The 25604-nt window shown below is 39.3% G+C and overlaps 1 protein-coding gene and 1 pseudogene across 6 annotated transcripts in view; one reads left to right on the forward strand and one right to left on the reverse strand.

Moving 5' to 3' along the window:
* The window catches only part of SHQ1 (SHQ1, H/ACA ribonucleoprotein assembly factor), a 221105-nt gene that overhangs the window by 59700 nt on the left and 135801 nt on the right, over positions 1-25604 (reverse strand). The window contains exon 11 of one of the 6 annotated variants that reach the window (XM_033133192.1): positions 8067-9975. The exons of 4 other annotated variants lie outside the window; for them this stretch is intronic. In XM_033133192.1, coding sequence (XP_032989083.1) covers positions 9525-9975 — 451 coding nt within the window. In that variant the 3' untranslated portion in view covers positions 8067-9524. Of the gene's footprint in view, positions 1-8066; positions 9976-25604 lie in introns of those variants that run through there. One more of the 6 variants, XM_033133197.1, reaches the window with a different exon arrangement.
* On the forward strand, positions 6601-7397 carry LOC117037284 (general transcription factor IIF subunit 2-like; annotated as a pseudogene).

Genomic DNA, 25604 nt, shown 5'->3' on the forward strand with positions numbered 1-25604 from the left:
TTGAAGCAGGCCACCGATTTGATCCGCAAATAAGGAAAACGGATGCCCTCTTAACTCCACAAGTAAGCACAGGCAGAGTCAAGCCTCAGGATTGGGACTGATGAAAGTGTGGTGTCGGGATGCACGGTTGATTTGGGAGCTCTGGGAAGCAGTGTTTGCATCTTTACTTCGGAGGGCAACATGACTTCCCTCCATGTGTCTGCACCCGTTGCACCCAGTCCCTCGCAATGGCCAGCTGGTGACTTTACCCTGCTTCATGTTTTCTTCATGCAGAGTTCCTCCTGACTCATTTCTTCTTCTTCTTAGTTGTTTGCAAGACTGACTCAGATCCGCTCTGTGACTTTCCTCCATGCATCTCTGACCCTCTGCATCTGCCACCAAGGGCCTCATTCTCTTTACACCTCCCAGTTCGAATTTCTGCGAGCACCAGTGTGATTATCCCAGCTGTTCCCTATTTAGAAGCCCTATTTCGTGATTCCACTGTCTGCAGAGGAGGCTAGGTATCAGTGTTTCTTTAAAGCTTCTCAGATGATCCAAGTGTGCTTCCAGAATCAAGAACCCCTGGTTTAATAAAGCTTTATAGGTCAGCAGACTCCCTCCCTGCCTTTGGGCCAAGTTCAACTCTAATCGAATCAGCTAAGAGCAGAGCCCCATGGTCTGAACATGCCCAAAGCCTCCTGCTCTGTGGGGTCTGTGCCCAGAGAAGGACTGACGAGACAGGCCCTGCTTGGCATGCTTACAACAAGGCAAGCCCGGCACAGAATCTGGCACAATTCAGTAGCTTGGCAAGTGACAGCTGTTATTAAAATCGAATCTCTCATCTCTAATTCAAAGGTATACTCTTTAAAACACAGCAGACTGCTGCTGTACCACAACTGAGGAAGAGCTGCTGAGGAAGTACCTAGACAATCTAGGTATCCATGCTTGACAAATACACTATACAACAGGGAAGTCCTGACGAGTCCAATTTATATTTGAGAGCAATTCATTCCACTGCAATAAGACTGTATCATAATAAGACTGCAGCTATGAAAAGTCCTATTTTGGGAGGTTGTTCAATGATATGGGGAAATATTCATGACCTCATGTTAAGAAAAGAAAAAGGGATACAAAATCTATGTAGGGCATGATTCTATCTTTTTTTTTTTAATGTAGGTATGTATTTGTATACATATATACAGAAAAAAGGCTAGAAATAGAGACATTGAAAGGTAATTCTGGGTCTTGAAGCTAAATATTTTCAATTTAGAGACTTACTTTTATTCTGAAATGTCCTTTTACTTTTTTGATATTAACATGCTTTTATGAAAGAATGGTTTCATTTTTCAGTTTTACATCCCATATATGAGTGAAGTCATATGGCTCTCAACTTTTTCTGACTTATTGAATAAGACAAACAACCAAAAAAATCATAGACACAGACAACAATTTAGTGGTTACCGGAAGGTAAGGGGGGAAGAGGGTGGTAAAAGAGGGAAAAGGGGGTCTAATATATAGTGATGGAAGGAGAACAGACTCTGGGTGATGAACACAATGAAATATATAGACGATATAGAATTGTACACTTGAAACCTATATAATTTTACTAACCATTGTCACCCCAATAAATTTAATACAAATTTAAAAATAAGTAAAATAAAAAAAAAGATAGGATAGTTTCAGTAGAATACTGGCTATATAGATGTATGTACAACATTAAACATCAGCATCCTATGTCAGCAGCCCTCTGCACCCCACCCTGTTTGTTTGTTTACTAATTTTACAGAATACAGGACTCTGGAACCCACTGCTCTAGGGGATAGATTGGTAGGAATCTCTCTTTCTTGCTTCAGTCCCTTTGACTTTCCTTGGATTCAAGGCTCTTCCAGCAGGATCTGTTTCTGATTCAGTGTGAGCTCGGAGGAGAGAAATTATTCCCACCCAGCGAAAAAAAAAAGGGGGGTGACCTCCTGGAGGAGGTGGCATTTGGATGGGGCCTTGGTGATGGATGAGACGTGCAAATTATTAACAAGGAGAAGAGAAAGCAATACATGAGCAAACATGTGCAAATGGGAAAATACAAAGCATGTATGGGAAACATAAATACAGTAGTTATTTAACTATGTACTATGGGCAAGTCTCCACCAGACACACTGGGTTGCAATGGGGCTATTGTTTTCAGTGGGTTTCTGTGCTGGTGTCAAACTGCTGGAACTTCAGGCCAGAGGACTAAGCGGGGCTCTCAAATCACTCAGCCTTTCCTTCTCCTTCTCCCCGTGAACGTTCACTCCAACAGGAGCAGCTGTGGAATGTCTCCCTAGAAATAGCTAGAAATACCACTAGGAACCACTTAAAATACCAGAGACAGAGCCTTCAGGACATGGTCCCAGCTAGGACTGAGGCTTGGGAGGCAAAACTGCTGCTTCCAACATGTTTAAGGTGAAAGGAGAGCAGATCCACATAGTAAGATTCTTCCCAGAGAGAAATCCTTTCAGTTTGCTTTTTTCCAAATGCTTAGGCATCCAATTCCACATTCATCCTTTTTCTCTCTTGCTTATCTTTTCATGATTTTGGAGAGCAGTCGTCCTTATCTAGGAAACAAATGGCCTCCACAGAGAGCTCAAAACAGCAAAGTCATTTATCTGTTTGACATATGTTTCCCTATTTGTTTTCTTCAGCCTTGAGACAAGAGTATGTCAACTGTGGATGGCCGTGCTCTAGTCAATGAAGAGGCATGAATCAATTTCCAGCTGCATTTACCATTTGCTGCCTTACATCAAGTCAAATCAATGCTTCCTTCATTTGATATGGATTGAAACTATATATAACACACTCAGAAAATGGGCAGGAAAAGGAGCAGATCACAAACAAAAATTCCATCAGGGGATTTAGATGGAATGATGTTAAGAAAACATTTGCAATCTTTGGTTTGCTTCAATGCAGATGCCTGACCAAACAGTAACAGATTTGTGTTTATCAAGTTTAACTTCAATTTACCTGACACACAATGACAGATGATTTTATACAAGGGATTCCTGCATCTTTAAAGGTTTTATAATTAGTACAGTCATTAGATTTGGTACATTTTTTAATAGAAAGGCAACTCTAGAGTTGTTGAGTTTTCTTCCCATATTGTCTTTAACTCATTCCTATTTCTTTTAGAGGTATTTGCTTTTTGTCACCATTCACTACGTGGGTCAATTTCTAGTTGCAAGATATATAAACATAAAAATCTCTTTATAACAAAATAAATATCTAAGAGCCCATCTGATTTAAAATAATTTTATAAAGTCTTATAACTGAAAAAATTTAAGCCTCTCTCTCCTCCCCCAGTTCTTGGTAATAGAATTTGATCCATAGAAGCAAAGTGGATTTTTCACTAGCAGGTGTGAAAACTGCCCCAACTGTTCAGCCAATTTAGAATGTGGTAGGGAGTAAACGAATCCTGTGCCAGTGAAAGATGATATCAGCATAGCTACTGGCACCTAAAACTGATCATGCCCACAGCAAGGCCCCACATTCTTCTTTAAGGATAATGGGACAGGAGAGACAGAACACTGAAAAATAGGTCAATGATAATGCAAACTCAGAAGATGAGGGAGGGCTGTGATTCACTGATACAATTAATATTTTATCTAACCTGCTGGACTGTGCAGACGTTTACAACTAGCACGCCTCTGAAGTAATTAACAGGGCTGACTTATTTCCACAGTGCCAGCTCCCCCAGTAACCTGTTGTAAAGTAGCTGAATAGAACCCTGTTCAGCTCTGGGAAGTCAGACAATAATAACAAAGCCTTATGTTGGTCTAATACTTTGCAGTTTATAAAGTGTTTTGAATATAATGGCCTCATCATCCAGTAAGATAAACAAGTAGTTATACTCCCATTTTCAAGATGAAAGGAGAGGTTGGAGGTTGGCACACTCCCTTGTAGGCTGGTCGGTCACACCTGAGCTGTGGCTCTGGAACTCAACTCCTTCATCTTGACAACTCCAAAGCCTTGGTTCTTCCCACTGAGCTTCAGCGAGGCAGTCACGGAGACAGGCAGTCTCCTCCCTGTTCTTTCCCCAACTTACTTTTTTCCCCCATCATCCAGCTTTTTTTGGAAACTCATATGGTTATAGGAGATCCCTGAAGTTAACTGGCAGGTTGTCTAGTTTAAAAAAATAAAATAAAAGGCAGCACCTTTGGATTCATTTTGGGTTATAGACATGGTATAGTGTTCTTAACTCATCTTAAACAAAGAGTAATGTGATATAACAAAGCTTTAACCCTCTGAACAAAGAGAGGATAAAAGAAATGCTGTAGACATGGAGCCTAAAATTGAGGAGCATACTCATGCTGTCTTTAATACTCATAAGAGTTGTTTAATTAGCTCCTTTACTTTAAGGATGTTTGGGAAGGATCATGTTTGCTCATTCTCTGAGGAAGGGACTAAAAGTTCTGTTCACCCAAGACAAGTCTTACTGAAGTAGATCCTGTTTAGAGTCCTAAGTAAGGACAGAAGTTGATGGGAAGAATTTCCATGGCTTTAAACTTTTAGACAAGAATGGATTTGCTCAACTTAACATTAGTAGAAGTAAATGAGGAGAGTAACATATAACATGTTTTCAAACTAGCTTCGCATAATGTGCTACAGGGGAGAAATGCATTTTCAATGGTCACAGGGATTGGGAAGCTCTCCAGGGAGCCTCAGAAAAGTCTTGGAAGATAAGATAGCAGAAAACATCCAATCAGAACAGTAAAAAGAAAAAGAAATCTTCAGTGATAATTTAGGAGGTCTCTGGGACAACATCAAGCATACCAACATTCGCATCATAGAGGCACCTGAAGGAGAAGAGAGAGAGAAAGGAATTGAAAACCTATTTGAAGAAATAATGACTGAAAACTTTCCTAACCTCGTGAAGGAAATAGACATACAAGCCCAGGAAGCACAGAGAGTCCCAAAGAAGCTGAACCCAAACAGGCCCACACCAAGACACATTATAATTAAAATGGCAAAGGTGAAAGACAAAGAGGGAATCTTAAAAGCATCAAGAGAAAAGCAGTTAGTTAGTTACCTACAAGTGAGCTCCCATAAGACTGTCAGCTGATTTCTCATCGTAAACTTTGCAGGCTAGAAGGGATTGGCAGGAAAGAGTCAAAGTGATGAAAAGCAAAGATCTACAACCAACAGTACTCTACCCAGCAAGGCTGTCATTTAGAATCAAAGGACAGATAAAGAGCTCCCCAGACAAGAAAAAGCTAAAAGGAGTTCATTACCACCAAATCAGTATTACAATACATATTAAAGGGAGAAGAAGAAGGAGGAGGAGGAGGAGGAAAAAACAAACAAACTCCCCAAATACGAACTAAAGGGCAATAACTACATACCTATCAATAATTAAATGTAAATGGATTAAATGCTCCAATCAAAAGACATAAGGTGGCTTAATGGATAAGAATGAAAGACCCTTACATATGCTGCCTACAAGAGACCCATTTCAAACCAAAATACACACACACAGACTTAAAGTAAAGAGAAGGAAAAAGATATTCCATGAAAATAGAAATGAAAAGAAACAAATACCCACCACCACCACCAACAACAACAACAACTGGGGTAGCAATACTTATACCAGACAAAACAGACTTTAAAACAAAGGCCATAACAAGGGACAAAGAAGGACCCAGTAATTCCACCTCTAGGTATTTATCCAAAGAAACCCAAAACACTAATTCAAAAAGACATACACATTCCTATGCTCATTGCAAAATTACTTACAATAGCCAAGAGATGGAAGCAACTTAAGTGTCCATTGATAGATGAATGGATATAGCACTCAGCCACAATAAGGAGTGAAATCTTCCTATTTGTGACAATATGGATGGAGCTATGCTAAGTGAAATAAGTCGGACAGGAATAGGTAAATACCATATGACTTCACTTATATGTGGAATCTTAAAAACAAATTAAATGAAGAAACAAAACAGAAACGCATAGATACAGAGAACTAACTGATGAGACCAAGGCAGCTGGAGATTGCAGAATAGAGTACCAGAGTGGAGAGAGTTGCAGAGAACCCAAGACATCTGGAGAGGGTCCCCTTCTAGTATTCAAGAGAGTACCTACAGACGACAGCATGTAAATGAGGCTGGGGAAATAATCATTGGAAAGGATTAGAGGGGACAGCATTCAGCACTCACACAGGCACCTATTTCCATCAGTCAGACTGGAAAACTCATAATTCATGGGGCATGGGAAAATCTTCCTTAGTACTGTGAAATAGTTCATCCTAGACTGAGCACTCTTCCAGACCTTCTTAATAAATTACAAAAGCAAGACCCATACAGATCAAACTATATCTAAGTTACTTAACTGCATCCCAAAACAAAGGTTAAAGTATCTAATAAGATAAAATTCACAATGTCTGTAATCAAATCAACGATTACAAGACATGCAAAGATGACTCATATTGAAGACTTGTATCCAGAATTTTAAAAGAACTCTCAAAACTCAACAATAAGAAAACAAACAACCTAGTTTAAAAAAGTAATGGGCAGGTGAATTCCGGCACTTTATAGTCGTCCTCCCACCTCAGCTTGCCCAGGCTCCAGACACTCTCCCTGCAGCTCTCCAGCTCCGGAAGCCGCTGCTCTGGGTCGTACACCTCCTCTGGCGACACACCCATGGCCCAGCATGGGGAACTTGAGCTGACTGGCGCTAAACAGAACACTGGAGTGTGGCCAGTCAAAGTCCCTAAATATTTGTCACAGCAGTGGGCTAAAGCCCCTGGCACAGGTGAAGTTGGGAAACTGTGGATTGCCAAAAATCAAGGAAGGACCGAGGTGTCATTTACTATGAATGAGGATCTTGCCATGAATGAGGATTCATGGTATTGGTGGAGAACCAGCTTCAGTCAGTACTCCTAGAGAACATCCATTTGTCTTGCAAAGTGTTGGAGGACAAAAATTAATAGTATTTACTGAGAGCTCATTGGATAAGCTTTCATTGGAAGGAACAGTGGTACAAAGAGCTGAATGCTGACTTGCTGCCAGTAAAAACTACATGAGATTAAAGAGATTGCAAATAGAAGAATCTTCCAAACCTGTAAGGCTACCACAACAACTAGACACAGTTGTGACAACCAATTACAAACCTGTTGCCAATCATCAATACAATACTGAATATGAAAAAGACAAAATGGAAAATGAGCTCAGGCTGATAAACAATATGTTTTAGATATGCTGTTTTTGGCTTTTGAGAAACATCAGTGTTATAATCTTAAGGACTTGGTGGACATCACCAAACAGCCTGTGGTGGACCTGAAGGAAGTCTTACAAGAAACTGGTATTCAAAATGTAAAAGGGATCCACAAAAACACACGGGAGCTGAAGCCAGAGTACAGACATTACCAAGGAGAGGAAAAGAGTGATTAGGAAGACTCTAAGACAGTATGTTCACAGAATAATGTTGACATGTGAACTTGAGCGCCATCTGTTATAGGAGTAAAATGGCCGATACTTTAATTTCTGTAGGTAAATTTTTAAACAATAATTCTTGAAAAGTTACCTAAGTGTTTTTTGAGGAGAAAGAACAAATTTATTTATAGACTTATATTAAATCACATTACTGATGATGAGGTTAGAGTTTGGGGGCTAAGAGGTTTTTGTTTTTGAATATTAACTTTTAAAATGTAAAATTAGTTAACGGTTTTTAAATGAGGACTCTGTCCTTATTTTTATATCTGAGGAGCTGGGGTTATACAAATCCAGAGGAATGGCAAAGCAAGAAAAACATAGTCAACGACAGAAACTCAAAAGGAATAAAAAGCCAAAGTTCCTCATTCTGAAATTGTCAAAAAACAAAGCTGTTTTTTTTTTTTACAGGTGATCATGTTCCACATTCACATGCATTAATAAAAGGAGAACTATTTATACTAGGAAACGGTTTATACTAGGATAATAGTTTTCATCAATAGTGACATAAGAAATGGAAAAAGTCATGGTCAATTGGTGTTTATTTGCTTTTAAAATAATTTGAAATGAAATGTTTTGAACAGTTCAAGATACGTCTCCATCATCAAGATTGTAAGTCTCTCAAAGACTGACTTTGCCCTAGAATTTTACTGCACACTCAGCAGGCATGTATCGACTATCATGTGACAAACTAAAGGACAGGTGTAGGGTGAGGCTGCTGCGTATACACAGAAAGGTTCATGCCAATTCCTGGGGACTGGAAATGTTTCTTTTATCTTTCTTTTTAACTAATTTTAAATAAAAGCAATACATGTCCATGGTAAAAACAAACAAACAAAAAAACACAAAAAAAGGCAAGAGATTTGAGATCTTTACCAAAGATGACAAATACGAAAATGAAGATGCCCAGCATTTAAGTCTTAAAAAATGCAAATTAAAACCACAGTGAGATATCACTTCTCACCTATTAAAGTGGTAAAAGTTTTTAAAACTGACCATACCAAGTGATAACAAGAATGTTAAAGAACTAGAACTGTCATACACAACATTGGTGGGAATGTAAAATGGCATGGCCCCTTTGGAAAACCGTTCGGCAGTTTTTTAAGCTGTTAATCATACACGTACCACAATGTCTCAGTCATCCCACTCCTAGATATTTACCTAAGAGAAATAAAAGCGTATGTACACACAAAAGTTTGTACACAAATATTCATAAAAGCTTTATTTGTAACAGCCAAAATTTGGAAATAACCCACCTATCCATCAATACTTGACTGGATAAATCTACCCACTGAAATACTAAGGTATGGTAATAAGTAAAAATTGAAAACAGAAAACAAAAACAAAACCTCTTGATACGTGTCACATCAATTCATCTCAAAATAATTATACTAAGTGAAATAAGACTGATAAAAAAAGAGTACGTATTACATGATTCAATATTAGATTCTAGGAAATGCAAGCTAATGTATAGTGAGAGAGAGCAAATCAATGCTTGCCTGGGGAATGGTGGTGGGTGGCATGTGGGGTGGGCAGTGGGAGGGGTAACAAAGGGGCATAGGACTCTTGGACATGATGGTAAGTACACTATCTTGATTCCAGTGCAGTGATGATTTAATTTGGATACCTGACAATTAAGTTCACGAACTCATCCTAGAAAAAGTGCTACATCAACACTTAGCACATTGTACACTCTAAATATGTGTATGTCAAGCATACCTTGGTAGAGCTATTAAAAATATTATGGGTTCTATATTTTAGAAATTCTGGCTAAATTCATCTTCAAATATTAATTAATTATTAATTAATTAAATATTGATTAGATATTGGTAAACATATTTTGTAACTTTATTTTTAAAGTTGCAACAAGGCAACAAAAAGGTATCAACATTATCTTACTGAAAAACAATGTTGTATACACTAAGAACAAGTACAAAGTAAAAACCAATTCAGTCAGTAAATAAAACCAAATCTGACATCATTCTCAACAATGAATAAAGCCACTCAGAGTCAATCATTTGGAGTCTGCCAGTCGTCTGTCCTGTATACTGCCATGGTTTCCAGGTTTGGGAATCTGAAGTGCAGTCTTCAGTGTTCTTCAAGCTCCTCTATCAGAGGCCGAGACCCTCCAGGAGCCCAGGCAGAGGCCAGTGGCTTTTCCTGACTAGCATCAGACCCCAGGAGGGCCACCTCCCTGCACACCCCATCGTGGTTAACAAGCAGGGCACTGCTGTCCTCTATAAAGAGACCTCGCAAGGAACTGACTGTCTTGGATTTCCTGGCTTTGAGTACTTCTGGTTCTGAACCTGAGTCTTCTGTCTCAGATGGTATGCTGCTGTCTGGTTCCTCCAAAGCACCTGCCTCAGAGCCGGAGGGAGGTGTCTGCTGCCTGGGAGTGGAATGGGCTGCTGTCAATGCAGCTTCTTCCTCCTGGACGAGAAGTGCTGCTGCTTCCAGCTCTTCCAGTTCTAATCCCAGCTGGGCCTTTGTCAAGGACACTTCTTCTAAGGCTTCTGCAAGAGCTGCCAACTTTTTGGACCTTGAAAACCATTTTAAGAAGAAATATTAGGACTATTCATTAATTGGCCTGGGGACAACAGGGTACACAGCTTAAAGAAATAACAAAATAAATTTGGGTCCACCAGGATAAATTCCAAAACAGATAAAAAATATACAAGTAAATGTAAAAAATGAGGCTAGTAAAGTATTACAAGGGAGCATAGGAGATTTCCTTTATGATCCTAGAATGAGGGTGGCCTTTCTAACTGTGACTCAAAATCCAGAAGTCATAAAAGAAAAGACTGATAAATTCAACTAAAAAAGCCCAACAACTTTGGTAGGTCAAAAAAGTCATAAAAGAGGAGTGACGTCATAGGAATAGCGGCAATGGGACGCACTTTTTGAGTTCTCCTCCGGATCTTATCACAAACGGGACATCTGTAACCCATCAAAGGACTCTCTGCTCATCATGCAGAACAGCTAAGAGACTCATGCAAGGATTACTTGAAGGTGGGCCAATTGGGTGAGCAGGGGAAGAGGGAAGGGAGCGGAGTGGAGACCTAGCCGCATATGTGGCAGTGGAAACGCGGTCCGCATCTGTGGCGGTGGAAATGCAGCCGGCATCTGCGGCTGCAGAGACGCAGGGGATCCCAGGACGGAACAGAGAACACAAAAGCCAGGAGATGGGCTCTTTCCCTGCATCCCACAGCTGATGTCTCCCACCAAGGGGCCAGCATATCCAGAGCATTTGAGGCAATAACCTCAGGTGAGACCTCCAGCTGGGCCCTAGGCCGGACAAAGGACACAAACTCCATACCTGGACCCCCCCCCCCCCCCCCCCCGCTCTTCCAATCCTAACCCCCCTCTCCAAGAGACTTAAACTAACTGGCCCCTGAACTGAGGAGTAGTGTCAGATTACAGAGCAGCCTCAGTGCTCAGGCTCTGGGGAGACTGGCCTGCAGCTCTGACCCAGGGAAGAGGCTGGGCAGAGTGTGATTTTTGCTGGGCTGTGAGAGAAGAGACTCCTCCATCCCCACCCCCCACCTTTTCTGGCCTGCAGGAAGAGTGTGACACGGCTAGGCTGGGAGAGAGAAGACCCCTCCATCCCCAGCCCCTACCCTTTCAGGCCTGCCTAGGGCAGGGCAATTACAACTGAGGAGGCACTCCCAGGGATCAGCAGTAGGCTGCACACACAGCTCTGGGTTTTCAGCAGCTCAGAAATCTCCTGCCCGCCACATATACATACACATACACACACACACACACAGACACACATGGAAGAAGTGCCCTAAGACTCAGAACTGGACACAGGGCTGGTGGTGCTACTCTCAGTCCACATACGTGCAGGCAAGAGCAGAAACTGCACTGACTTTGTAGAAACTACCATCCAGACCCCATAGACCCACTCATCTAGAACTGCAGTCCCAAGGTCACTCTGGACACCAGGTGACCGGCTCTGCCTGCACAATACGCAGAGGATTCTTTGGTATAGCAAAGGACAACCTGGTGATTACTTGGTCAGATTAAGCCAAGACTGGCACTGCTTATTTTGTTTTGTTTTCTTTTTATATCTTTGACATCTTTGCCTGTGTTGAGTGTGGGTTATCGGTTGTTTTTACATGTGAATGTATTTGGTTTCTTCTTTGTTGTTGTTATTGTTGTGATTGGTGATTTGCTTTGTTCTGAAATTGCCCTACCAGGGCCCAGCTTAAGAGGCACAAGATTCAACACAACCAGAGGCCAACCCCAGACAAAACCAGAGTACTACCGGGTTTGACCTACAAGTGACACACCCAGAGGGAATTCTCTACAGGCACAAGAGCCCATAGAGGTCTAACCTCATTTAAATGGTCAACCCTCACGCAGCAGAACACCCTGAGGTGGGCAGAGCCAAGTCTCACAACTAGTCAGCCTAGGAGTCAACCCTACCTACTCACAAGCGAAAAGCAATTAAAGATCAACTTTAACAGGACAATATACACAACACAAGAGTCACCTTTGGAGCACACGCAGAGGAGAGGAAGGAAGTAGTGCAAGTCAAATATAAAGGACACACGCTACATAAGATAACCCAGCAAGAACTAAGAACCCTAGAGGATCTACCTAATACACTGAAGCAAACACAGCGAGTCAGCCAGAATGGGGAAACAAAGAAACATGTCCCAAATAAAAGAACAGAAGAACCCTCCAGAATCGGAACCAAATGAAATAGAGGTAACCAACCTATCAGAGACAGAGTTCAGAACACTGATGATAAGAATGTTTAAGGAGCTTAGAGATGACATAAAGAAGGATAGAGAAATCATAATGAACAACAAGTTAGAAATAAAGAACACAATTACTTAAATAAAGAACACACTTGAAGGAATTACCAGCAGGTCAGATGAAGCAGAGGATCGATTCAGCCACTTAGAAGACAAGTTAGCAGAGATCACCCAAACAGAACAACAGAAAGAAAAAAGAATAAAAAACAATGAAGATGGTTTAAGAGACCTCTGGGATAACATCAAGCGCATCACAGGAATACCAGAAGATGACGAGAGGAAGCAAGGATCGAGAACATATTTGAAGTAATAATGTCCAAAAACTTCCCTAACCTGGTGAAGGAAACCAACATACAAGCCCAGGAAGTGCAGAGTTCCAGCCTGGATAAACCCAAACAGGTCCACACCAAGACACATAGTGAAAATGGCCAAGGTTTAAGACAAAAAGAGAAACCTAAAAGCAGCAAAAGACAGAGGGTTACATACAAGGGAACTCCCATAAGACTATCAAATGACTTTTCTACAGAAACATTGAAGGCCAGGAGGGAGTGGCAGGAGATACTCAAAGTGCCGGAAAACAAAGGCCTACAACCTAGATTGCTTTATCCAGCAAGGCTATCATTTAAAATTGAAGAAGAGATAAAGAGCTTCCCAGAAAATAATAAGATAAAGGAATTTATTACCACGAAGCCAGCACTGCAAGAAATATTAAAAGGAATTCCGTAAACAGAAGAAAAATGAAAACAATCCAACTACAAATTAAAAAAAATGGCAATAACTATGTACCTATCAATAATCACTTTCAATGTAAATGGATTAAATCCTCCAATCAAGAGACATAGAGTGGCTGAGTGGGTAAGAAAGCAAGACCCTTGTATATGCAGTATACAAGAGACTCACCTCAGATCAAAAGACACACACAGGCTGAAAGTGAAGGGTTGGAGTAAGATATTTCATGCAAATAGAAATGAGAAAAAAGCTGGAGTTGCAATACTTATATCTGACAAAATAGACTTTAAAATGAAGAACATATTAAAAGACAAAGATGGGCACTATATAATAATAAAGGGATAGATCTGAGAAGAGGACATAACCCTAGTAAACATCTATGCACCCAACATAGGAGCACCTAAATATATAAAACAGGTACTGACTGACATAAAGACAGAGATCAACGGTAACACTATCATAGTAGGGGACTTCAACACACCTCTGACAAGGGACAGGTCTTCCAGACAGAAAATCAGTATGGAAACAACAGCCTTAAATGACACATCGGACCACTTGGATTTAATCGATATTTTCAGAGCATTTCACCCCCCAAAGCAGCAGAATACAAATTCTTCTCAAGCGCACATGGAACATTTTCCAAGATAGACCACGTTAGGCCACAAAACAAGTCTTGATAAATTTAAGAAAACTGAAATCATACCAATTGTCTTCTCTGACCACAGTGCCATGAAATTAGAAATGAATATCGGAAAAAAACTGGAAGACACACCAATTCATGGAGGCTGAATAACATGTTACTAAATAATGAATGGGTCAAGCAGGAGATCAAGGAAGAAATCAAAAGATATCGCGAGACAAACGAAAATGAAAACACGACGACCCAAAATCTATGGGATGCAGCGAAAGCAGTCCTAAGAGGAAAATTCATAGCACTGCAGGCCTACCTAAAGAAACAAGAAAAATCCCTAATCAACAGTTTATCTTCACACTTAAGGGATCTGGAAAAAGAACAGCAAAATAAGCCCAAAGGGAATACAAAGAAGGAGATAATAAAGATCAGAGCAGAAATAAATGAAATAGAAACCAGAAAAACAATACAAAAGATTAATGAATCCAAGAGTTGGTTTTTAAAGAATCTAAACAAAATCGACAAACCTTTAGCCAGATTCATTAAAAAAAAGAGAGGACCCAAATTAATAAAATCAGAAATGAAAGAGGAGAAGTGACAGCAGATACACAGAAATACAAAAACTTTTAAGAAATTACTATGAGCCAACAAATTTGCCAACATATGTGCCAACAAATTTGACAATCTGGAAGAAATGGACAATTTTCTAGAAGGATACAACCTTCCAAGGCTAACTCAAGAAGAAACAGAAAACCTGAATAGACTGATTATCACCACCAGGGAAACTGAATCAGTAATCAACAATCTCCCAACACTTTTTACGAAGCCACTATCACCCTGATCCCAAAATCAGACAAAGACACCACAAAAAAAGAAAACTACAGGCCGATATCTCTAACGAACAGAGATGCAAAAATCCTCAACAAAATATTAGCGAACAGAATTTAGCAATATATTAAAAAGATCATACAACCATGATCAAGTGGGATTCATTCTTGGCATGCGAAGATAGTTCAACATCCGCAAATCAATTAATGTGATACACCACATTAACAAAATGACAGATAAAAATCATAGGATCATATCAATAGATGCAGAAAAAGCATTTGACAAAATCCAGCAGCCATTTATGATTAAAACCCTTAAGAAAGTGGGAATAGAGGGATCATATCTCAACATAATAAAGGCCGTATATGATAAAGCCACAGCTAACATCATACTCAATGGGGAAAAGCTAAAGCCACCCCCCTTAAGATCAGGAACAAGGCAAGGTTGCCCACTATCTCAGCTTCTATTCCACATAGTGCTGGAAGTTCTTGCCACAGCAATCAGACAAGAAAAAGAAATAAAAGGCATCCAAATTGGTAAGGAGGAAGTAAAATTGTCATTATATGCAGATGACATGAGAACCCTAAAGACTCCACCAAGAAACTATTAGTTATTAGTGCTGATAGATGAATTTAGTACTATAGCAGGATACAAAATTAATATTCAGAAATCAGTTGCATTTGTACATACCAATAATAAAACATCAGAAGGAGAAATTAAAAAAAAATCCCATTTACAATGGCTTCAAAGACTATAAAATACCTGGGAATAAATTTAACCAAAGAAGTAAAAGATCTGTATTCAGAAAATTATAAGACACTGAAGAAAGAAATGAAAGAAGATACAAAGAGATGGAAACACGTACCATCTTCATGGATAGGAAGAATTAATATTGTTAAAATGTCCATACTACCTAAGGCAATATACATATTCAACGCAATTCCTATCAAACTACCAATGACGTTTTTCACAGAAATAGAACATATAATCCTAAAATTTATATGGAACCATAAAAGACCCAGGATAGCCTCAGCAATCTTGAGAAATACGAACAAAGTGGGAGGTATAACAATACCTGACATCAAATTATACTACAAGGCTACAGTAATCAAAACAGCATGGTACTGGCATAAAAACAGACACATAGATCAATGGAACAGAATAGAGAGCCCAGAAATAAATCCATGCCTATATAGCCATTTAATCTATGACAATGGGAGCAAGAATTTACGGTGGGCTAAAGACAGTCTATTCAATAAATGGTGCTGGGAAACCTGGACAGACACATGCAAAACAAATGAAGCTGGACCACCTCCTTACACCATATACCAAAAATAAATTCAAAGTGGCTTAAGGACTTAAATGATAGATCTGAAACCATAAAATTCCTTGAAGAAAATATAGAAAGAAACTTTACAGAAATTACCCGAAGTAAGATTTTTACTGATATATCCCCTCGCACAAGGGAAGAAAGAGAAAAAATAAACATGTGGGATTACATCAAACTAAAAAGTTTTTTCACAGCAAAGGAAACCATCAATAAAAAAAAAAGGGATCCTGAATGGGAGAAGATATTTGCCAATGATATAGCTGATAAGGGGTTAATATCCAAAATTTGTAAAAAAAAAACTCACTGAACTCAACTCCAAGAAAACAAACGACCCTATTAAAAAATGGGCGGAAGACATGAAGAGACATTTTTCTAAAAAGGACTTTACAGATGGCAAATAGACATGAAAAAATGTTCAACCTAACTAACCATCAGAGAAATGCAAATAAAAACCACAATGAGATACCACCTCACCCCAGTCAAAATGGCTATCATCAACAAATCAACAAACAACAAGTGCTGGAAAGGATGTGGAGAAAAGGGAACGCTTGTGCACTGTTGGTGGGATTGCAGATTGGTGCAGCCACTATGGAAAACAGTATGGAGGTATCTCAAAAATCTGAAAATGGAACTACCTTATGATACAGCAATTCCACTGCTAGGTATCTATCCAGAGAAATCCAAAACTCCAATTCAAAAATCTTTATGCACTCCTATGTTTCTTGCAGCACTATACACAATAGCCAAGACATGGAAACAACCGAAATGCCCATCGGTAGATGGCTGGATTAAGAAACTGTGATACATTTATACAATGGAATATTAGGCAGCCATAAAGAAGAAAAATCTTACCATTTGAAACAACATGGATGGACCTAGAGAACATTATGTGAAGTGAAATAAGTCAGACAGAGAAAGACAAATACCATATGATCTCACTTATATGTGGAAATAAAAGAATAAGTGAATGAACTAATCAGAAACAGTTTTGGAGACATAGAGGAAAAACTGAGGGTTGCTAGATGGGGGTGGGGGGTGGGGATAAGGGGGAAGGTGAGGGGATTAGAAAGCACAGTCGGTGACCACAGGATTCCCACGGGGATACGAAAGTCAGTTTGGGGAATATAATCAATAATGTTGTAAAGATTTTGTAGGGTATCTGATGGACACTTGTCTCATTAAGGAAACCATCTCAGGGAAGATGTAGATGCCTGACCACTGCAGTGTACACCTGAAGCTGAAGCTGAACAATAATGAATGTCAACTATAATTTTATATATGTATTTACAGGAAGCGGAGTACAGCATTAGGAATAGGTAGTGGAAATGCAATGGCTGTGTGCGATGTCAGAGGGATAGTGGATGGGGGGCGGGGGGTCCACAGTGTGAGGGATATAAATGATAAACGTCTAAGTATTACTTTGTTTTGTGCACCAGAAACTAATAAAAAATAAGTAAATAATGAAAAAAAAGAACATCAGGATTCTGAAGGTAGGGATGAAGAAGTAAATGCACTATTTGAGGGTGATGAGCAGTACCTGTCATAGTGTAAACATTAAGGATTGCCATTGCATTGCAGCATAGTACGTGGTCAATAAGATTTGTTAGCCAACATCTTTTCCTAACTAACATCACCCCAGAATCTAGTGCATGGTGCCAATGTGCTGTGATAGTGGGTGTTAAGCCATATTTAGGCCTGGAGCAGAACCTTATCTTAGAGCCATCTTGTCTGGAACCTGTCTTGCTTTATCTCTTAGGGGCCTGTGATCAGTGGGACTGGGCGGTCTGGACCGTGACCTGGGGCCAGGGTGTAGAGCTGCAGGACTTGGTCTTGCCCTGAAACCCTTTGTCATTGAAGGGGGAACAGTCTGATTTACCTATAAAACTCCATACCCATCTTTGCTCGGGGAGGTTATGATCTTTTCCCTCTGCTCTAGCCTGACCTCCTGCAGCTCAAACTCACCAAATAAATTCTAAAAGACCGAAAAACAAAAAAAGTCATAAGAAAAGTCAAAAGGCTAATAATGCAAAATTGAGAAAAATATCTGCAGCTCCCATCACAGATCAAGGCCTAAATTCCCCCAAAAAGTTCTTAGGAATGGATATAACAACCCATCAGAAAAATGGGCAAAAGACGTAAGCATGCAATTCTCACAAAAGGAAATACCAATGCCTATTACATATATGAAAAGATATTCAACTTCAGTCATATGAGAGAAATACAAATTGAAGTCATACCGAGATATTTTTTTCATTTATCAAACAGGCAAAAATCCAAATATTTGATAACACTGCTAGTAAGGCTGTGGGGGGAAATGCTCTTAACACTGGTGTTAAGAGATTAAATAGACAGAACCCCATACGAAGGAGCACTTGGCAATAACTTTAAAAATTGAAAATGTACATAGCCTTGACCCAGCAATACCACATCTGGAAAATTAAACACATATGCTACATGACACAGGCCCAAGGTGTTTTGCTTTTTTATTTTATTTTAAACTATGGTATTGCTTTTAACACTGAAAAGTGGGAAACAATCAAATGTCCATTAATATGGGACCAGTTGAATAATGATGGCATATACATACAAAGGAATAGGCCACAGCTGCATAAGGAGTAAAGCATCCCATGGGCTAACCCAGATATATTGTTTATTTTAAAACCTATGTGAATGTAATACCTATTCAAAAGTTTTAAATTTACAAAATAGAAAAAATAGGCAATGTTAGAGAAAAGCATAGAGTACTTTCTATTTTTATCAGAAAACCATTTCATGTTATTTCGGAGGGTATTTTTCTAAATTTGTAACATTACGTTATATTGAATAAACTTTTTCATCAACTTGGATGCATGTAGTTGTTTGGTCTTTGGTTTTGAAAGAAGCAACATAAAACGTACTGCAGTTCTCCAAAAACTACGTCTTTACTATTCTATAGAGGAAAATCTGATGTGACAAGTAAGGAAAGGTGGCAGTGAGTGATAATGGTCAGCATACCACCATGGCTTCTACGTTTCCCTAACTCAAAGATTAAATGAGTGTATAAAACATTTAGTGGCTTTGAGACAAACTGGATAAGGGTGAGTTCACAAGACAAGTTCATTTGTAAAAGGGTAGTCCATCCCATATTGGAAAAATGAGGCTTTATTTTAATAGAGCTGAAGTGAGTGGATGCTGTGATGGGAACTACCGAACAAAGATGGTAATTTTCATCTAAGGACCTCCATATATCTAAGACCCTTTCCTCTCAAAATATTTAGCATAATAATGGCTTTGCGCAGGCATGCCACCCCTCGCTGCCTCTCTACAAGTGTAGTCAGGACCCAAAAGCTCTACTGGAGTCAGTGTCCAAGAGTGGGTGGGAGGTATAGTGGGATGAACTGGACAAGGGCAACAACTATCAGTGATGGGCAACTTTCTCTTAAGCGAGGAAAACCCAGAAATTTCAGTGCTGAAATTTCCAGAGCTTAGAAAAGGAAAGGTAGCTAGAGTAAAGAGGAAAATTAAGATGAAATCAGCTGGAGTCAGTTAATGATTCCCCAAAGGGCTATAAACTGGATGAACTCTGGTCAGTTTGCGACATCTTTAAAAGTATAGTTATGGAATAAGATGGTTGCAATATAATTTACATCCATCTTCAAGACAGTTGTCGATGATGTCCACCATGTATTTTGAAATCTTGACTACCAGTGATAAAGGATTCAGTCAAAGCTAGTGGGCCAGCATAAAACATCTCTACCCTAAGGTTCTGTCAGCCTAGGAACCAGTTCACTGCCGTCTTTCTCACTGAAGGAGGTCCTCTCTGCGTAATGACACACCGCTTTAAGAGATAAAGAGCAATGAACTTTGGAAAGAAGAAATGCTTCTTATTAAATTCTAATATTAGAAGCAAAAATTTTAAATAAAAGCTTTTACTTTAGTGACCACACATCTCACATATTTAATAGCCATGACAAATCCTTTGGACAATATATGAAGGACGATATTTCACAAATGTCATTGCACTTGCTCCTAATGACAACCCCATTAATCCGTCTAATTTTTTCCCCACATTCCAGATGATGAAACAGAAGTTTGGAGGGGTTAAGAAAACTGCTGCAGTCCACCCAGTTAACAGGGCAGGCAAGACTGCACCCCATGCCTCAGGGCTCCAGTGCTCTTCCTAGTCACCCCAGAGCCTCCCACGAATATCCAGGCTCTGAAAAGTGTCCCTTCCTCAGGCCACATTCTTTACTCAGTTTGAACTCTCTTCAACAACATCTTCCAAATGAGCAAGTTCTGACCTACACAAGGCCCAGAATTCTCCAAAGAAGCTATGCCTGATATCTTTAGCTTACCAATCTTAAAGGAAGAATATACATCTAAGCTTTAACTACAGAGGTTTAGAATAGGAGGGAAAAAATGGATTATTTTGGTGGATATTAGTGAACGCTACAGTAGATATGTCAAGACCTCAAGTTAAAGCTATTTTGATCTTTGTTACTGTCTACTATAAAAATGTTAATATCTGTCATTTATAACAATTTAAATTTGGAATTTCAAAGTCCCTAACCTGTAATCCTGGCTTTTTTCAGAAAGCATTCCCTACATATGGGACTAAAAAGTGTCAACTCTAACAGGCAGGAAAGGGGCAAGGATGAGCCAGACAGTAACTTGTGCCTGTTAACAGCTGATACGAATTTTTATCCTTCAGGGGAAAGTTTGTTTCTCACTTTTAGCACTACATTATGTTTAAGTGACCCACTTATATAAGATATGTAAAAAATGAATTATATGTTCACTTCTGATTCTTTACCACACAGACTCATCTCTATTTCTTATTATCCTACTTTTACCACCTCAAGCTGGCCAGTTTCCTAAATTAATATTAAAGGTCTGATAGAAACATTAAGTTGATGGAAGAAGCATTCTGAACTTTCCCCCCAAAGAATGCTAGGATAAAAAGTGATTAAAAATTTCAAAAAATCATTGGTGTAGAATGTGACCTAATAGTCTGAGGAATGAAAGCTGGGTTTCTTTCTATTCACCTACTTTACACAGATAACTTAGCAATCACTGTTCATAAAAAAGAAAATTATTATTTTGGAGAAAAAAATTAAGCCATGAAAGAGTGTCTTTTTTGTTTTTCAACTGCTGGTACAATTAGAGTTGGTTCTAAGTCTGTCACTCCTTGTAAATTCTAGAGTCTACCTCTGCAATGGCCTTTCCATTTCAGAAAGCACCTCATTTAACGTAGTTAGTGGTTTTTCACTGTCACACTCAGACCAGGCTAGCTCATGTCAAAAAGTCTTGTCAAATGACATTATTAGTTAACCATAATGCTTACAAAAACCAGGTACATTCTGATGTATCTCAAGGAACACATACGCTGAGTTAATAATTCTACTATAGTATATATTTTATATCTAAGTGAAGAACATCTACCTGTTAAAAATGCATTTATTACAGAATACAGAGATTTAGCACTTAAAAGAGATATGACAATTGAATCATACTGCCCTATTTTAACAAAATTATACTCAAAACAGGCTTTTCTTAGAAATTTTTTGGAAATGTAATGTGAAATAATATCCTATTTAGGAAAAAAATTAATTAAAGTCTGCTTTTTGATAAGTTATAGTAAATACAGCTATCATGAAAGAGAAGAGCTGAAAGTTCATGCCTTTACCCTGGCTGAGATTATATACAGTTTCCTCAATTATTTTATATTTGGTGACCAAGTTTAGGGGGACAAAAAAAAGGATCCATGGACTTATGAAACAGCCAAAACAACGTGCACAAGGAGCTCTGAAATGTAGGAAAAAAGAAAACTGCTTATAAATAGAAAGCATACATCCTGTTTCTTGCTGTAGAGTTTTGTCTCAAACTATTAATCAACTTTTCACCACTTCCTGCAATAGCAGGTCTACTATAAATCTGATAGTAACTGACTAGGTTTCATTTCCTCTGCCAAAATCTGCCAACCCGCGAGCAATGACAAACTGACACTAGAGCCAGCAACTGATAATGTAACACAGGACACCAGTGAGGCAATTCAAGAAACATTTCATACTGGATGATGGAATATACTGACTTGGCTTTTTAGTTTCAAAGGAAACACGCACACACACACACACACAAGCTCAGGTCCTATCTGGGAACAAACTTCCTTTTTAAAGGGAATTGATAATAATGACATATAATCATAATTCTTCTCTATTGAAAAGAACCAGTTCCAAACTTCAAAATCCCTTGCCCAAAACATATTTATATAATCTGACCTAAAAGGTAATGCTTTAAGTAGAAGCTGCTGGTGAAACTCTTCTCTGAAAGTTGCCATGAAAAGTAAAGTAAATACCAAGTGATGTACAAATGAACACAGAATTGTCTGTCGTTATTCTGTAATAGTGAAAACCATTTTCAGTTCAGTCATTAATAGAAACAATTGATCTCTTTGAACAAGAAACTACTAATTTAATATAGAAAATACTGCAAGATTAAGAGTTATTTAAGCCATATTAAGTTGGGGCCAACGAAATAACTTTTCACTCTATGTCCAACTTGACTTAATACCATTCTGTGGTATGGCTGGGCTATGAAAAATGACATCTAGTCCATGAATCAGTATACTCAATTTTTGAAAACTCTCTGTATTAGTTTCCTAGGGCTGCCATAACAAACTACCACAAACTGGTTGCTTAAAGCAACAGAAATTTATTCTCTCACAGTCCTGGAGGCTAGAGATCCAAAATCAAGGTGCTGACAGGGTTGGTTACTACTGGGAGCTCTAAGGGAAGATTCTGTTCCATGCCTCTGTCTTAGCTTCTGGTGTTGCCCCCCGTCCAGCAAGCTCTGCCTCTCTGGTTGTTTCTTCACTGATGTGTCTCCTCTCCTTGTAAGAAAACCAGTCAGACCAGATTAAGGGGCCATCCTACTCTAGTATTGAGATAGACTTGGGACAGAGCCCCGCTTCACTCCCTTATCCTCCAGGTCCCGCACTACCCGTCTTAGCTACTTCCCGCAGCCTAAATAAGCAACTTTCCACCTGCAAACTTCCCCAAGTCAGGCGTGAGCACATAGCCCTGAGTTGACCGCTACATGACCTTTCTGGGATGGCAGTAATAAGCAACTCCGCATCCTGGGCCTACCGAGAATGCGCACGCGTCAGGACTCTGGCATTGACTGCGCCTGCGCAAACACCATAACCAGGAAGAACGGAGAGCCTTGCCCCAGGTGATGTCAAGCCCTCCCTCACTCTGCCCTACAAAACGCCCCCAGTGGCTCCCTGTAGGGAGCCAGCCAGAGGACATCCCTTGTGCACCAGCATAAGCCCCATTTGTCTGAGTTTTTAGATTGGCCTCTGGTCAATTTCTAACACAGAGAGAGCCTAAGAACCCAAGGTTGGTAATAGTAAGACCTCAGCTTAACAATTAATGCCATCTACAACAACCCTCTTTCCAAATAAGGTCACATTCTGAGGTTCTGGAAAGGACATGAATTTTGAGGGGGCATTCTCCAACATAGTAAACCCCCGGCAGCTGAAATAGATAGTGGAGATGCTCATTAATGGAGAATAATTAAGACCATAAAGTGGAGGCAAAAAATTTAATAGTAAATAGTGATTAAAAAAAAGGGTAAGATCTCACCTTGAAACAAAATGACAAACTACACAAATAAGTTTATAAAATATTTGACAATGTTAATATGTAGGTTATAATTGCAGCTATGCACTAATTCTCAAGATGAACAAAGAATGAACCAAGTATTAACTGTAGTTGTGATTGTTCTAACAACATTACATTATGGCATCGTATGACACTCATCACTTCAGGTTGGTCTTTGATAGCAAAATCACAAAGGATTTTTTCACCAATAATCATCCAGGGCATCATCAGTTATCCCAAGACCTCTCAATCCTGTGATACTCAAGTCAATCCTTTGATATCCAAAATAAAGACTTTCCGCTAATGTCACTTTACTGTAGAGTTTTCTTCTTTAACTATTAACTAATCCCACATCTCCAAGTCTCATTGTCAGTGTTTCTGTGTGTGGTTCAACCACAGCTCCCATATTACTTCTATGGCCTTCGTGAAATCCTTTATCTCTTGCTCAATTTGCAATTTATTTGCACTGCACAACACCAACAACCAACAAGAGGTCAAATAACAAAAATACTGGCAATATGTATGGGAAATATACTAGGAAGGAAATGATATCAGGGCTGACAAATTGGTGAACTTATCCTAGAAAAAAGTGCTACATACCTCATTGCTGAATATCACTACGGTCACCTTCGAAATACTCCCCTTGAGCAGTTATGCACTGACGCCAGCACCTAGCCCACTCTTCAAAGCAATTTTGGAACTCTTTTTCTGGAATGGCCATCAGAGCTGTCGTCATATTACCCTTGATGTCCTGAATGTCATCAAAATGTCTTCCTTTCAATATTTCCTTTACTTTTGGGTAAAGAAGTCATTGGGGCCCAGATCAGGTGAGTAGGGAGGGTGTTCCAATACAGTTATCTGTTTACTGGCTAAAAACTCCCTCACAGACAGTGCCATGTGAGCGGGTACATTGTTGTGATGCAAGAGCCATGAATTGTTGGTGAAAATTTCAGGTCATCTAACTTTTTCATGCAGCCTTTTCAGCACTTCCAAATAGTAAACTTGGTTAACAGTCCAGTTGGTACAAATTCATAATGAATAATCCCTCTGATATCAAAAAAGGTCAGCAACATGATTGCAACAAGTTCGTTAACTTGTCAGACCTCGTGTGTCAGAATTGAGACTAAATTTATTAAGTGGTTTGATCATTAGTGAATATTTTTGTGTTTTGACTACCATCACTTGGATTCCAGTCTTCAAACAGAATAAAAATAAATGCTCATTAGCTCGTTAACATACAGTTGATATATTGGACTAGATAAAAAAGAGGGAAATAAAATATTTAAATGCCTTTGAATAATGTAGGCAAATTATTATGGCCAATAACGACTATAAAAACTTCTTGGATGCCACGTGAAGGGACACAGCTTCCTTGTCAGCATCAGCTCACAGACAGCTCACACTTCCCAAGTGCGGTGACAGGCTCGGTTCTAAGTACCTTACATGATTTGGTTAACTCATTCAGAACTCACAGCAATCCTATGAAATAGGTACTAGTATTATCCCACTGGTAAATGAGAAAATTGACCCATGGGTGCATAAAGTTGACACACTGACACAGAGACAACTCTAAAGTCCTTCAAGCAAAATACGTCTTATTTTTCATATGTTAAAATATCTGTAAGCTTACACTTCTCCTGGTTCACAATTATATAATCATTTATTTTAAACTTCAAATTGATAAACTGCTAAGCTACATGTTTAAAATTCATATATGAAATGTTCCTCTCCAGCACATCAAGGGTGAAAGTAGCAGAGCTAAGGGCAAGGAAAGGAACTCCAGCTCCAGTAGTTACATTTGACAAAAGTCTGCACATAACAAACATACACACATACACAGGCACCCACACAATACATAATGCACACACATACACACACATACACATGCTGCATTAATGCACATATAAACATAAGAGGTCTCACAATTAAGTTCACGAACTTGTTGCAATGATGTTGCTAACCTTTTTTTTGATATCAGAGGGATTATTCATTATGAATTTGTATCAACTGGATAAACAGTTAACCAAGTTTACTGTTTGGAAGTGCTGAAGAGGCTGCATGAAAAAGTTAGATGAGGGGCGGATGGGTGGCTCAGTTGGTTAGAGCTCGCGCTCTGGGCAACGGGGCTGCCAGTTCAATTCCCACATGGGCCAGCGAGCTGCGCCTTCCACAACTAGAATGAAGTCAATGAGCTGCCTCAGTTGGTTGGAGCGCGGGTTCTCAATCACAGGGTTGCCAGTTCGACTC

This window comes from Rhinolophus ferrumequinum, chromosome 17 (assembly GCF_004115265.2).
Source record: "Rhinolophus ferrumequinum isolate MPI-CBG mRhiFer1 chromosome 17, mRhiFer1_v1.p, whole genome shotgun sequence".
Lineage (NCBI taxonomy): Eukaryota > Metazoa > Chordata > Mammalia > Chiroptera > Rhinolophidae > Rhinolophus > Rhinolophus ferrumequinum.